This window comes from Stegostoma tigrinum, chromosome 32 (genome assembly GCF_030684315.1).
Source record: "Stegostoma tigrinum isolate sSteTig4 chromosome 32, sSteTig4.hap1, whole genome shotgun sequence".
In the NCBI taxonomy this organism is placed as follows: domain Eukaryota; kingdom Metazoa; phylum Chordata; class Chondrichthyes; order Orectolobiformes; family Stegostomatidae; genus Stegostoma; species Stegostoma tigrinum.
The window spans coordinates 37,957,091-37,972,459 of NC_081385.1; the positions used below are offsets into that span (position 1 = coordinate 37,957,091).

The window sequence follows — 15,369 nt, forward strand, 5'->3', positions numbered from 1 at the left end:
TGTATGAGTTATCGCCCTCTGTAAGTTGTACAAAATACTGCAAACTGCTAGCAGTAAGTGTCGAATTTCAAGACGTTGACGGAGTGGTGGATAGTTTGCAGTTGAAGTTCACTGCAGACATTTATGAGTTGACGCAATTTGATACAAAGAACATAAAAATAAAATAAAGGGTGCACAGGATCAAAGAGGCCTGTGTGTGTATGTGCACAGTTCATTAAAGGTGGCAGGGAAGGTAGGACAGAATTGGTAATAATGGGATTCATAATTCTAGGCTTCACTGACAAGGGCATAGCATTTAAGAGCAGGGAGGTCAGAGCAAGTTAAATAGAAAGCAAGCAAATGCGCAGCAGAAAATGAAGGAAGATTGATGAATTAAACTGCATTTATTTCAATGCAAGAGGCCAAGCAGGTAAGGCAGATGAACTCAGGGCATGGATGGGAACATGGGACTGGGATATCATAGCTATTACAGAAACATGGGTGACAGAGGGACAGAACTGGCAGTTCAGTATTCCAGGGTACAGATGTTAAGGGAAGGGTAGAAGGGGAGGCAAGACAGGAGGGGGAAGGTGGCATTTCTGATGATTAGGGAAAACAGCAAAGCAGTACTTAAAGAGGATATTACTGGTGGATCATCCAATGAAACTTATTAGCAGAACTGAGAAATAAGATGAGGGTGATCACTTTGATGGCATTGTATTATAGCCACACGCCCCCTCCAACCCGTCCCACAACAGTCAGAGGGAAATTGAGGAGCAAACATATAGGGAGATCACAGATTGTGGTAAGAAGTGTTCTAATAATAGGGACTTTTTAACTTTCCAAACATAGACTGCCATAGGGTTAAGGGTTTGGTTGGGGAGGAATTTGTTAAATATGTTCAGGAAAACTTTCTCAATAAAAATGTAGATTGTCCTACTGAAGAAGGGCAAAACTCATTCTACTCTTCGGAAACAAGGCAGGGCAAGTGACTGAAGTTTTAGTGGGAGAGCATGTTGGGACCAGTAACAATAACGCCATTAGTTTTAAAACAGTTTTGGAAAAGGATAGGGTGGTCCACAAATTAAAGTTCTAAATCAGTACAAGGCCAATTTTGATAGTATTAAGTAGGAATTTTCAGAAGTTGATTCGGGGAGGCTGTTTCCAGGTAAAGAGACATCTGGCAAGTGGGAAGCTTTCAAAAACGAGACAGCAAGAGTTTAAAGTCAGTATGTTGCTGTTAGTGGGTAAGGTTGGCAGGAGGAGGGAGATATTGAGGCTCTGATCAAGGAAAAGGAGGCATATGTCAGGTATAGACAGCTGGGATCAAATGAATCCTTTGAGCAGTATAGGGAGTGTAAGAGCACACTTACAAGTGAAATCAGGAGATAGTTTTGGCAAATAAGGCTAAGGAGAATCCAAAGAGATTCTACATGCATATTAAGGGCAAAAGAATAACTAAGGAGAGAGTAGGGCATATTAAAGATCAATAAGGCCTTTATGCATGGAACCACAAGGGATGACAAAGATCTTAAATGAATATTTTGTATCAGTGGAGAAAGACATGGAAGCGAAAGAACTTGGTGAGATTAATTGTGAAGTCCTGAAGAGTCCACATGACAGCAGCGGAGGTTCTGGAGGTCTTAAAATGCATTAAAGGTAGATAAATCCCCGATCAAGGGTATCCCAAGACATTGCAGGAAGGTAGAGAAGAAATTGCAGGATCCCTGGCAGAGATATTTGTATCATCAACAGTCACAGGTGAGGTGTCAGAAGACTGTCAGGTGGTTAATGTTGTGCCATTGGAAGGCTGTAAGAAGCAGTTTATAGACATGAGTCTGACACTGGTGGTGGATATGTTGTTGGAAGTGATCCTGAAAGATAGGATTTATATGTATTGGGAGAGGGGCAAGGATGGATGGGGAATAGTGAGCATGGTCTTGCGCGAGCAAAACCATGTCTCACAAACTCAATAGGGCTTTCAGTGAAGTAACCAAAGGGATCAATGAGGGCAGGGCAGCGGACATTGTTAACTTGGATTTTAGTAAAGCCAAGGTTCCGCATGGTAGACAAATCAGTAAGGATAGATCACGTGGGATTCAGGGTGAGCTTGCCAATTGGATACCTAATTAGCTTAATGCAGGAGACAGAGTGTAATGGTGGAGGATTTTCAGACTGCAGACCTGGCACCAGAGGCGTTCCACAGGGATTGGTTCTGCTTCCTCTTTTGTTTGTCATTTATATAAATGATTTAGATGATAATAGAAAACACGGTTAGTAAGTTTGCAGATGACACCAAAATTGGTGGCATAATAGACAGTGCAGGAAGTTTTCTAAGATTACAAAGGCATCTTGATCAAATGGGTCAATGGGCAGAAAAATTGCAGATGGAATTTAGTTTGGCTAACTATGAGGTCTTGCATTTTGATGAGACAAACAAGACAGGACTTATACAATTAGTGGTAGGGCCCTGGGTAGTGTTGTAGAACACAGACACCTCGGGATTCAAGTACATACTTCTTTGAAATTTACATCACAGGTGGACAGGATGGTTAAAAAGATGTTTAGCACACTCAGACCTTGCGTGAGTTTAGAAGTTGTGTTCAAGCCATGTTCAGCTTGCACAGGATGTTAGTGAAGCCTCTTCTGGAATACTGTATGCAGTTCTGGTCACTCTGTTATAGGAAGGATATTATTAAACTGGAGAGGGTTCAGAAAAGATTTACCAGGTTGTGGCCTGGAATGGAGGGTTTGCAATACAAAAATAGTCTAGTAATGCTGGGTCAATTTTTATTGCAGCTTTGAAGGTTGAGGGGTGGCTTTATTGAGATTTATAAAATCATGAGGAGCATAGATAAGGTGAAATGATAAGGTTTATTCCCTGGGTTGGGGGAGTTGGAACTAGGGGGCATATTTTTCAGGTGAGAGGAGAAAGAAATGAGGGACTTTTTACACAGAGAATGGCTTGTGTGTGGAATAAACTGCCAGAGAAAGTGCTGAATGCAGGTAAAGTTACAATGTTTAAGAGACATGTGGATAAGTTAATGAATAGGAAAGATTTAAAGGTAAAGTCATAGAGATATACAGCACAGAAACAGACCCTTCAAGTCCAATGTGTTCAAGCCGACCAGGCTGTCCCAAATAAATCTAGACACCGCTTTGCCAATATTTGGCCCATATCCCTCAAAACCCTTCATATTCATATATACATCCAGAAGACTTTTAAATGTTGTAATTGTACCAGCCTCCACCACTGTGGTATATGGGCCAAATGCAGGCAAATGGGGGTAGTTCCATTTTGGAAACCTGGTCAGACAAGTTTGGCTGAAGGGTCTGTTTCTGTGCTGTATGATTCCATGATATTATGTTGAATTGTATAAGCCACAGGTTAGACCAGTGAAGGCACTGAAGAGTGAAGAAGAGGTTTACGTTAAGTTTCCAGGGATAAGAAACTTCATATCTGACAAAATAGTGGAGAGGTAAAGTTTGAGGGAAAAATCTGATATACGTTTTCAAAACCTTGATGCAACCTGGGGTTTCCCTAAATTCTAGCTAGATTGGATAAGGTGGGATCCTGAGACCATAAGCTCACCACTGGGGACAAATGCGACTTTGAAATGCCTCTGGCCATTCCCACGTGCCATAGCCGGTGTTTCAATGAAGACTTTGGGCAGTGTAGGCCTTCAGTCTGGGTTGAGTCTGCTGATGCTGTAGGACACGTTTTGGATTTACTGGGTGAGTACTTGATTTTCCTTAGCTGGTTTTCACTAGAGGATGTGTCTGAGGCTCTGTTGGTCGGGTCAGTGATTTTTGGAGGTCGTCGGTTGCTGTTGGTTCCCCTGGTACGGGTCAGGCCTGTGTCAGTAAATTATCTACACAGGTCTGTCCCATACCAGGGGAATCAACAGCAACCGATCACGACCAGCAGAACCTGACAACCAATGACTTCTGCTGAAAATGCCCTATTTATCCCTGCCCTATCCGTTAATCAATCCTCCAACTATGTTAACGTATAACTTCCCATTCTAATTGTGATGATGTTGTAATTTTAACAAGTTATACTGTCCTGGTTTCTTTTAACTGAAAGTTTGAACAAGAGGTAGAAAGCTGGTTAGCTAAGACCATTAGAGTAAACAGCTTGGGAGGCCTCGTACCTTTTTTAAAAACAGCCTGAATGGGTGCGGCAATTCTGACAGATTAGGATTTGGGGATTTGGGGTTTTGGTTTCTCTGTAGCATCAAAAGCTTTTGGGGTCTCAACCGATTTGGAAGCTTCAGTGAATATCTCCAGGCTGCTACTCTCTGAATGTTTTTTCCTTCTGGATGAGAGAAGTGCATACAAGAATCTGTGTCAGAATTTATCTTTGCCCCACAGGGTGTATTTATGGGATATTACTATATTGGAAACGTCAGCCTTCCTACTCCTAATGCTGCTGGGCCTGCTGTGTTCATCCAGCTCTACACCTTGTTATCCCTTTATCTACTGAGCACCCAGAGGAAACCCTTGCAGACATAGAAAAAAAAATGTGCAAACTCCGCATGACCAGTTGTCCAAAGATGGAATCAAACCCAGTTCCCTGGCACTGAGAAACAGCAGTGCTAACCACTGAGCTACAATAAGGATCCCAGCGGTACAACACTGTGCAGGTTTTGTCACACAAATAGCCTTCTACCACTGTTCTCTGTCTCCTGCCACTAAGCTATTTTGGATCCAACTTGCTAAGTTATCTTGATCCCAGATAACAAGGTGTAGAGCTGGATGAACACAGCAGGCCAAGCAGCATCAGAGGAGCAGGAAAGCTGACGTTTTGGGGCTAGACCCTTCATCGGAAATGGGGGAGGGGAAGGGGATGATGAAATAGGGACAGAGGAGGAGGTGGATAGAAGATGGTTAATGGAGAAGATCGGTGGAGAGGAGACAGACTGGTCAAAGAGGTGGGGGTGGAGCCAGTAAAGGTGAGGGTAGGTGGGGAGTTAGGGAGGGGATAGGTCAGTCAGGGAGGACGGACTGGTCAAGGAGGCGGGATGAGGTTAGTAGGTAGGAGATGGGGTGGGGCTTGAGGTGGGAGGAAGCGATAGGTGGGAGAAGGACAGATTAGGAGGCGGGAACAAGCTGGGCTGGTATTTGGGATGCGGTTGGGGGAGGGGAGATTTTGAAGCTTGCAAAGTCCACATTTGATACCATTGGGCCGCAGGGTTCCCAGGCAAAATAGGAGGTGCTGTTCCTGCAACCTTTGGTGGCATCGTTGTGGCACTGCAGGGGGCTCAGGATGAACATGTCGTCTAAGGAGTGGGCGGGGGAGTTGAAACGGTTCGCGACTGGGAAGTGCAGTTGTTTGTTGTGAACCGAGCGAAGGTGCTCTGCAAAGTGATCCCCAAGCCTCCGCTTGGTTTCCACAATGTGGAGGAGGCCACAACGGGAACAGCAGATACAGTATACCACATTGACAGATGTGCAGGTGAACATCTGCTTGATGCGGAAGATCTTCTTGGGGCCTGGGATGGGGGTGAGGGGGGAGGTGTAGGGGCAAGTGTAGCACTTCCTGTGGTTGCCAGGTGTGGTGAGGTTGGAGGGGAGTGTGGAGCGGACGAGATAGTCACGGAGAGAGTGGTCCCTCTGGAAAGCAGATTAAGGGTGGCGAGGGGAAAATGTCTTTGGTGGTGGGGTCAGATTGCAGATGCCGGAAGTGTCGGAGGATGATGCGTTGGATCCGGAAGTTGGTGGGTTGGTATGTGAGGATGAGGGGAATTCTGTTTTGGCTGTTATTGTGGGGAGGGGGTGTGAGGGATGAGTTGCTGGAAATGCAGGAGACACAGTCGAGGGCATTCTAGACCACTGGGAACATCTCAGATGTTCGGGAGTGGAATGCCTCATCCTGGGAGCAGATGCAGCGGAGGTGAAGGAACTGGGAATAGGAGATGGCATTTTTGCAGGAAGGTGGGAAAGAGGAGGTGTATTCCAAGTAGCTGTGGGAGTCGGTAGGCTTGAAATGGGTATCGATTTCCAAGTGGCTGCCAGAGATGGAAACAGGGAGGTCCAGGAAGGAGAGAGAGTTTTCAGAGATGGTCCAGGTGAACTTAAGATTGGGGCAGAAGGTGTTGGTGAAGTGGATGCACTGTTCGAGCTCCTCGTGGGAACACAAGGCAGCGCCAAAACAGTCATCACTGTAACGGAGGAAGAGGTGGGGGATAGTGCCAGCGTAGCTTTGGAAGAGGGATTGTTCCACGTACCCTACAAAGAGGCAGGCATAGCTTGGGCCCATGTGGGTACCCATGGCCACCCCCTTTGTCTGTAGGAAGTGGGAAGAATTAAAAGAGAATTTGTTGAGGGTGAGGACAAGTTTGGTTGAGCGGATGAGGGTATCAGCGGAGGGGGAGTGGTCAGGCCTGCGGGACAGGAAGAAGCATGACCATTGGCCATCTGCATCGGGAATGCAGGTATATAGGGACTGGACGTCCATGGTAAAGATGAGTTGGGGATCTCCAGAATCTGCAGTTCCTACTATCTTGGATCCCATGTGTTTTTACCTTCTGTATCAGTCCCTCACGTGGGATTTTGTTAAAGGCTTTTCTAAACTCCATACAAACTACACAATCTGCCCTCACATTTTGGCCTGTTATGTTTCTCTCATACTGCCAATATGCATTATTTTAAGTTCCTCAGTTTTATTAGTCCCTCAGTCATCCTCTATTTTTGGTCTGTAATTTGTATCTTCTATTGTAAAGATAGACACAAAGCATATCATTTATTTCAACTACTTTTTTTTGTATACTGGCAGTTTTTAACAATCAATTTTCTCATTTGGACTAGTTACCCACTCCATTTTTCTCCTCTTCTTTATCAACCTTTTTGTCTTGTCTTCTAAAACACTTGATTAATCCACTGATTTACTACTAATTTTGGAACATTACAAGTGTCTAATTTTAATGTCTTGCTATCACTACTTTCCCTTGTAAGCCATGGATGGATTTTTGTTTAATTGAATTTTTTGTTTATAAATTGAAAGTATTTTGGTAGTTTTTAAAAACTAATAAAAAGAAAGAAATATATAAATCAGTAGGAACAGAGAGAGATAACATCTCAAGTCCCATTACTCTTCTTCAGAGCTTGAGAGAAGTCATGGGACTGGAAACATTAACTGTTCCTCTCTCCACAGATGCTGCGTGACCTGCTGAGTTCTTCCAGCATTTTCTGTTCTACTCTCAGATCTCCAGCATCTGCAGTGTTTTGCTTTTATACATCTTATTCTATTGCCCAATCAACCTATGTCAGCTATCTCCTCAGGCCAATGTAACTGGTTTCAAGACTTCTGTTTGAGGCTCAAGTATGTAATTCTCAAAGTTACATGGAATTTAATACTATGGTCATGATTCTTTTCTGACAAGATATTTTATTGGGAGATTACTAATTAAATGTGCCTCATTCCATTTCTAAAATATTTTTATCCGTATCTTGTACAACGTATTACACCAGGAAACGGCCATGTTCCTCACCTTCCAGTTGACATTTGCCATTGGGCTACTAAAGATGAAATATAAGTTTCTTTCATTAACTAAAGCAGTATCAAGCTGACTCAAGAGTCCACTGACTGTTCACCCTTCATACTGGGTCAGAGAAACCATCACTCACCTTTCCGTTCCTCTTCAGAGATGTCATGTATCTTCCGCTCCACGAAGTCTGCGTATGATGCTGCATACCACACCTGCAAGTATATAGATACCAAGTCTTAGAAGCATAGTCTATTGGTCATGGTCAGCATGACCCCATGAGCTTCGTAGCAGACCTTGCATTTCCTTTCTGCGATGAGTCACAACTTTATCATCCAATTAGATATTCCAACTGTAGCTTTACAAGGATCATTAGACTATTAAGACTATTTGGCCCGTTGTGTCTGCTCTGCCATTCAATCATGGCCTGCTGCAAACTCTGTGCTACGTATCCCATGCTAGAAAGTCAATAAATATGAACACAACACAATTATATCCATATCATATTTGTGCAATGCCAACTACAGCAAATCATAACTTAAATAGTGTAGAATAGAGCAATAAACCAGCAGCACGGAAGAACAAAATCTATCAATCACAAATTTCAAATATTGTTCAACCAAGCTATTTAGTCAACAAATAGCTAGTAGTAGCAAGGAATGAAATAAAGAACTGTTAAAATTGTTTCCAATACATTTTCAAAATCTGGGTGGTAGCCATTTTGTTTTTGCAATAGCATCTCAAGTAAATAACCATACACTGTAGAGATGGCTTTTTTTTTGCTAAATCCTCATGACTGTTTTCACCATGGCACACAACTGGGATTAATACATTATTTATTCAGTCTCTGAATTAAAGTGGCCTCAGGTATTATTCTGCGCAGAACAAACTGCGTGACTGAGACTCAAATTCAATTTCACGAAAGACTTAGATTTGAGTTGATACTGGGAACAGAGGTTGGTTCTCAAAAGAGGAGGTTTGGAAATAAAAGCCACTTTTTCAGATGAAAGGCTGTAAACTGCAGTTATTTTTCAGAAGAATGACTACAACCAAGCATGTGTAGGATGGAGATAAGAAAACTGTAGATGCTGGAATCCAAGATGGACAAACGGAAGGCTAGAAGAACACAGCAAGCCAGGCTGCATCTGGAGGAACATTGACTGCTCTTTTCCTCCTGACTCTGCCTGGCTTGCTGTGTTCTTCCAGGCTCCTGTTTATCTACATATGTGTAGGATATAATCTCTCACTTGAAATTCTGTGAAGCCAAAAAAACAAAATCGGAGAAGTATGAGCATCCTGACCAAAGAAGAAAACAAGGCGCAATTTGGCATTGTTGCTTCAAACTGAAAACAAAACCAAGTGTAAAGTATTCTCAGAGCTGGATCCTCCAGATGGTTCAGATAATTTTTTAATACTTTTGGACAAAATTTAAGAAAGAGATGATCCGTTAAGTGAGTATGAACATGGTCAGACTTCAATAAGTTTAGAAAGCTGGAAGTTATTACGTATAAGAATTTATTTCAATTAATTCATGGGCGTGAATCTTGTTGAGTGAGCCAACATTTATTGTCTATCCATATTGAACCCAGGATGACTACAGAGAGCTGCCTTCTCAAAACACCGTGGTTCTTGGGGTCTAAGTACACAACATCGTGGTTAGGGGGAAAATGTTCCATGATTTCGACCCTCGCAGCAGTGAAGGAACAGCAAACTAGGTCTAAGTCAGGATGGTGTCTGGCTTGAAGGGGAACTTGCAGGCGATGGTGTTCCAATGTTTCCGCTGCCCTGATCCTGTGTTACCAGAAGTTGAAGATTTGGAAAGTGCTGTTAAATGAGCTTTGGTGAGTCACAGCAGTTTACATTGTAGATGGTACACACTGCTGCGACTGAATATCAGTGGTGAACGAACTGAACGTTGAAGACAGTGAATGGAGTGTCCTAGGTTGAATTCAACAGACCATATGCAAGGCTGCAAAAAAATCTTTTAAGAATCCTAATTCAGTGCTTACTTTTAAATTCTTGGACCGTGCCAAAGTGTCACACGTGAGCAGATTCCTGGTGGTCGCTGGCATTAAACATTCAGAAAGAAGCATATTTCTGGTCCAAAGTCTGAAAAAATATTTCTGGGAAAATGGTCCTTCCCAGCAATGTTCATGGTTCTTGTGGGGCATTCAGCATTAGCAGTTACACAGAGAGAGAAGAGAGCTCAATAGTGGCAATGGTGAGTTTAACCAGATATAAGTCACAGTGTCAACATGGAAGAAGAGCCATAACTAAAAGAAGCGAGGAAAGAGATACATCAGGCAACGCATCTCTATAATAGTGGCAGAAACTGGGGAACAATAACAGTAGAATAACCTCAAATGTCAGGGGAATGGTCAACAGGTGTTTTAGGTGTGGCTTAAGGTTGCGTACTGCTGTGATAAACTGAAACACAATAAGACTTTTGAAACCATGCATGACACAGAGGTTCAGCAGGACAGAATTGTGAAGTTGATCGTCAGGCAAAATTGAACTAGTGAAAGCAAACCCTTCCATTAGTGTGATGACACTGCACATAATATTCCATCTGCAGCCTAACCAATGCTATACAAAGTTGCAACAAGACTTCTTTGCTCCTATATTCTGCGACCTGGCTAATGAAGGCAAGCATTGCATATGCCTTCATCACTGCCCTGTTTACCTATGCTGATACCTTCAGAGATCTATGGACTTGCATACCAAGGTCCTTTTGTTCCTCAGTACTCCCAAGGGACCGACCGTTCATGTACAAATCTTTCCTTTATTAGGCCTCCCAAAATGCATCATCTCACAATGACCAGGATTAAATTCCACCTGCCATAGCTCTGCCTAATTTGCCAGCTGATCAACATAGGCTGTAGCCCAAGACCATCCTCCTCACCATCAACAACAATACCAACTTTAATGTCATCTGCAAACCAGTAACACTCACTTCTACATTCACATCCAAGACATTAAACGTACAGAACAAACAGCAAGGGTTCCAGAAGCAATTTCTGTACTGCATCACTGCCCTCAAGCTTTCAATCATAAAAACAACCTTCCACCATCACTGTTTGCCAACTTGCCTTGGATCCCACGGGCTCTTACCTTTTGGACCAGTCTTCCATATGGACCTTGTCAAAGTCCTTACTGAAGTCAATGTAAAATACATCAAGTGCAATACCTTATCAACATATTTAGTCACATTTTCAAAACATTTGATTGAAGTCGTCAAGCATGATCTCTGTAATAAATCTGCGCGACCATTTCTGAACAAATTCCCGCCTTTGAGTATTAATTCATCAATGTCCGTCAAGAATTTTTTCTAATAAATTTCTGTCCTGCTGATATCAGACTAACTGGTCTATAATTACCTGGCCTATCCCTACTGCCCTTCTAATTTGATTTGAACCAACTACATTAGCTATCCTCCAGTTATCCAGCAAAATATTAAATATCTCAGTTAGGGCCCCAACAATCTCCTCCCTTGCTTCCCATAGCAGCCTGGGACATAGGTCATCAGACTTTGGGGATTTATGCACCTTTAGGCCTGCTAGAACATTTAACACCTCTTCCTTATTAATATTATTGTGACCTAGAACCTCGCCATCCCAACAAAATCTCCTCTGTGAACAAAGATAAGAAATATTCATTTAGGAGCTCACCCATGGCATCTACCTCCATGCATGGATTGCTCTTTTGGTCCCGAATAGGCCTCACTCTTTCACTGGTAATCCTCTTGCTCTTAATATGAAATACCTTGGGATTTTCCTTAATCCTATCTGCCAAAGATATTTTGTGGCCCCTTTTTTCCCCAAATTTCTTTTATAAGCAAACCTCCGACACTCTCTATCCGTCTGAAGCCTTTTTCCCCAGGAATGAGATAAAGTGAAGTGAACGTTGGTGGGTCAGCTAACAGTGCTAATGTGGGAATGACGTGGTGATGTCTCCTGGGTAAGAGAGTGAGGAAAGGAAAGTATCGGATGTGCTAGTGAGGGCGACAGACCACGAGCCTTGGTGGGAGGGGTGAACAGTGAGTGAGTACGAGGGAGCAGTACTTACCCTCAGAGTGTGGAAGGTAAATGACTTTCTCTGTGTGTTACTAGTCTTTTCTGCCAACTGCTGCAATAACACTCACTCAGCTGGCAACCTCAAACTCGGCTAGCAGTGTCTGGTCGGGTGGGTGTCTCTGCCAGATTGGAGGCAAAAAAAAAAATTCATCCATCCCGTGCACCCTCCCACTCCCACCCCGTGTGCACCCATAAACCTCCCCCGTGCGAGCAGGATCTCTAGATCTGTGTCAGGAAAGAAAATCAGAGAATCCATACAATGTGGAAACAGGCCCTTCGGTCCAACATGTCCACATCCCACCTAGACTCATCTCCCTATAACCCGCTTAACCTACATATCCCTGAACACTATGGGCAATTTAGCATGACCAATCCACCTAAACTGCACATCTTTGGACTGTGGGAGGAAACCGGAGTACCTGGAGAAAACCCATGCAGACATGGGGAGAATGTCTGTGTGGAATTTGCACAGTCACCTGAGACTGGAATTGAACCCTGGTTCCTGGCACTGTGAGGCAGCAGTGCTAACCACTGAGCCACCATGCTGCCCCAAAGGGTTTTCCAATTTCCCCGGGTCCAACATATTTAAGGAAAAGCCACACAAACCATTTCAGGGAAGTTTCAGACTAACAGCACTTGGCTAAATATGCATGCTCAGCTTTAAAGATGGCACCGGTACCAAGACTCCCAGGAGAGTTAGTACTTCTGCCTTGATGACTGGAGGAGTACAGTGAGCAAGGTGATATAAAGCCATGGCACATTAAGTCATGAGGTGTATTTGGGAAGATAGTGTGAGAGATCTTGCTCAGCTTCAACCTCCATGACACTCGCCTAATTGCCACTTAGCTGAATTATGGTGAAATATATCCCATAGTTACATGAGGTCAGACAGTTATTTTAACAAAAGAACAGGATTTATCACACACAACACAAAAACCAGAACAAGTTAAATTATCTAGATATTAGAACACAGTTGGAAAGATCTTAAAACTTGCAGTAAAATCAAGTTTTATCCTATTTCTTGACATGAACACTAATGGAGAGAATCAAATTTGGAGAAATTACACCTCTATATTGAATCTTTAAGTTTAATTTCACTGATACTTCATAGTTCTTTCCTGTGAATTGTGACATTTTCTAACATGAATACTCTCACAACTGACAGCTTAGACTTTCTCAGCTTTTAGCAATCTGCACTTTTTAAAAACCAAACACTCCTGGTTTGGTATTTGCATGAGCTAAACTTTTCAACTGAGATAACTGCTTTCCTTGAACTCCTTTCTAAGGGGGAAACAATGCTTGCTTCTGACTCCATTCACATTTTGTCTAAATTGGCCTAAAAGCTTTCCATCTCTGAATTTTTCTACGCTTAAATCACTCCTCAGTTAACCTGAGCCAAAATCTGCAAATAGCCTTCAATGTTGAGCCTACCAATTATAAACTACCAGTAAAGCCAATCTTCTATTACCACTCCAGGATATCCCTGCTCTTTGAAAAGTACTGGGCCAGATTATTTGTTCAGAAGGAATGCCTGATTTTGTTTTTCATTTAAACACTTCATCTACATGCAGCATGGTGGTTCAGTGGTTAGCACTGCTGCCTCATGGCGCCAGGGACCCAGGTTTGATGCTAGCCTCAGTGTGTGGAGTTTGCATGTTCTCCCCATGTCTACATGGGTTTCCTCCAGGTGCTCCACTTTCCTCCGGAAATCCAAAGATGTGCAGGTTAGGTGGATTGGCCATGTTGAATTGCCCATAGTGTCCGGGGATATGCGGGCTAGATGGTTTAGCCATGGGAAATGTAGGACTACAGGGTTAGGTTGAGGGGTGGGTCTAGGTGGGATATTCTTTGGAGGATCAGTGCAAACTCAATAGGCCTAATGATCTCCTTCTATAATGTCCAATTGTAAGCCATTATTTTAAAATCCATAGTCTTAAAAACAACATTTGTATATCCTGTATATAAAATATATAATACACCTCCCACATGGTTGTGTGGTTAACAGAAGTAAATGTTGAAGTATGAGAGTTCTGTCTGCTTCAAGTTTGTAGACGACAACATCCTGATGTCACTCAAGAGAGTGGAAATTTGTTGCAACATACCTGTGGTACACAACTTTATTAGCACAGATGTATTAGCAAGTGTAATTTACTTTTTGTTCGGTTGCCTCTCATTCAAAAAGGCGAAAAGAAACTTGAAATTGAACACATCAAAACAATCTTTTTTTCAAAAGAAAACACGGTGTGAAGCTGGATGAACACAGCAAGCCACGCAGCATCAGAGGAGCAGGAAAGCTGACGTTTCGGGTCGAGACCCTTCCTCTGATGCTGCTTGGCCTGCTGTGTTCATCCAGCTTCACACCATGTTATCTCGGATTCTCCACATCAGCAGTTCCTACTATCTCTGCAACAATCTTTTTTACAATCCTAGTCATGTTACAGGTTATAAGAGCAAGAACAAAAATGTATTTATTCAGGTTATTTTGTGATTGAATGTGCTAAAATAGAGAAGAATGGGTAGTTATTACAACATGTTCAATATGAAAACCGTGTTTATTTTCATAAATTTCTGTTCAAGGATTATTTGTCTTTAATTTTTTAAATTTAATAGAAATAAATACGTCAGTGTAGCAAGAGTTAAGCTCTGACCTAGATTAATTGATTGAGTGAGAAGAAACTGAGAAGAAATACAAAAGGGGAACAAATGATACGGAGGATGGAATGAGGTGTGTGACTGAGCAGTCAATAAACTCTATTCCCAAGTATTATGCTTGTGATTCACTAGAACCATGATTAGAACACAAGATAGACAGTGGCTAACTAGAATAGAGAATACTTTAACACGGGGATAGCAAGAGCTGCAGATGCTAGAGTCAGAGTAAACACAATGTGGATCCGGAGGAACACAGCAGGTCAGGCAGCATCAGAGAAGTAGGAAAGTCAATGTTTCGGGTTGGGACCATTTTTCAGAACTCAATTTCTTCCGAAGGGGGGTCTCGGCCTGAAACATCGACTTTTCTCCTCAAATAGTTTAACATCTGCCCTTTCAGCTACTCTTAGACTGCCCCTTTAAGATCCTGCCTTTGTGTCAACTGAACTGCTCTCTTAAAGTGGCAGTACACAACCAATTGCATACGTAACATCCGTCCTTCTTTATCTCCTTAATTCCCTTGTCAATAAACATACATTCAATAATTATAACTATTATACAAACATCGGAGCTAACATATATACATCATCAGGAATATTTACAAACAAAAACATGGAAAAAGAAAATGATCGCTCCACAGTTGACAGAGACATGATCAATCTCGCAGGGGATGATGATTCCTAGAAGGCTGTCTCCTCGTCTCAGGAACCTTTTCCTGTGTAGTCACTTGGGCTTCCAGAAGCTCCTCTTGTTCCGCAGATACATCCGGCTATCTCCTTCATTCACACCACAGCAACATGCACATGGTATACTTGTTCCAGCACCTTTCCTCTCAATGGAGGAAGAATAACAACTCTCATTCCCTATATTAAACACCCACCTGACACTGACAAATCCTACCTTCTAGACAGTTAATTCTGGGCTTCCACGGTAAGTTCTTTCTCAGGACTAAGTCCATCACTAGGCTCAAGACCAGGTCATTCCGGGTGGCATTCTGCACCTGACTCACTGACACCAGGCTCTTGACTTCCTGGGAAGAGTACATAGTTTTTAGGTTCCAGTAGAAAATGTCCTTATTTCCCGGAGTGGTAACCTTGTCAAAGCTTCTGCATTGCCATGCTTCTCCTGTTAATTTTATATGAGTAGGCTGACAGAGCCAGTGCGCACTCTGCAGCTGTAGT

The 15,369-nt window shown here is 42.7% G+C and overlaps 1 protein-coding gene across 6 annotated transcripts in view; it reads right to left on the reverse strand.

Moving 5' to 3' along the window:
* prdm10 (PR domain containing 10) overlaps positions 1-15,369 on the reverse strand; it is a 202,691-nt gene that overhangs the window by 104,992 nt on the left and 82,330 nt on the right. For all 6 annotated transcript variants that reach the window (XM_059638988.1, XM_048562397.2, XM_048562394.2 and 3 more), the window contains one exon: positions 7,609-7,681. In XM_059638988.1, coding sequence (XP_059494971.1) covers positions 7,609-7,681 — 73 coding nt within the window. The remainder of the gene's footprint in view (positions 1-7,608; positions 7,682-15,369) is intronic.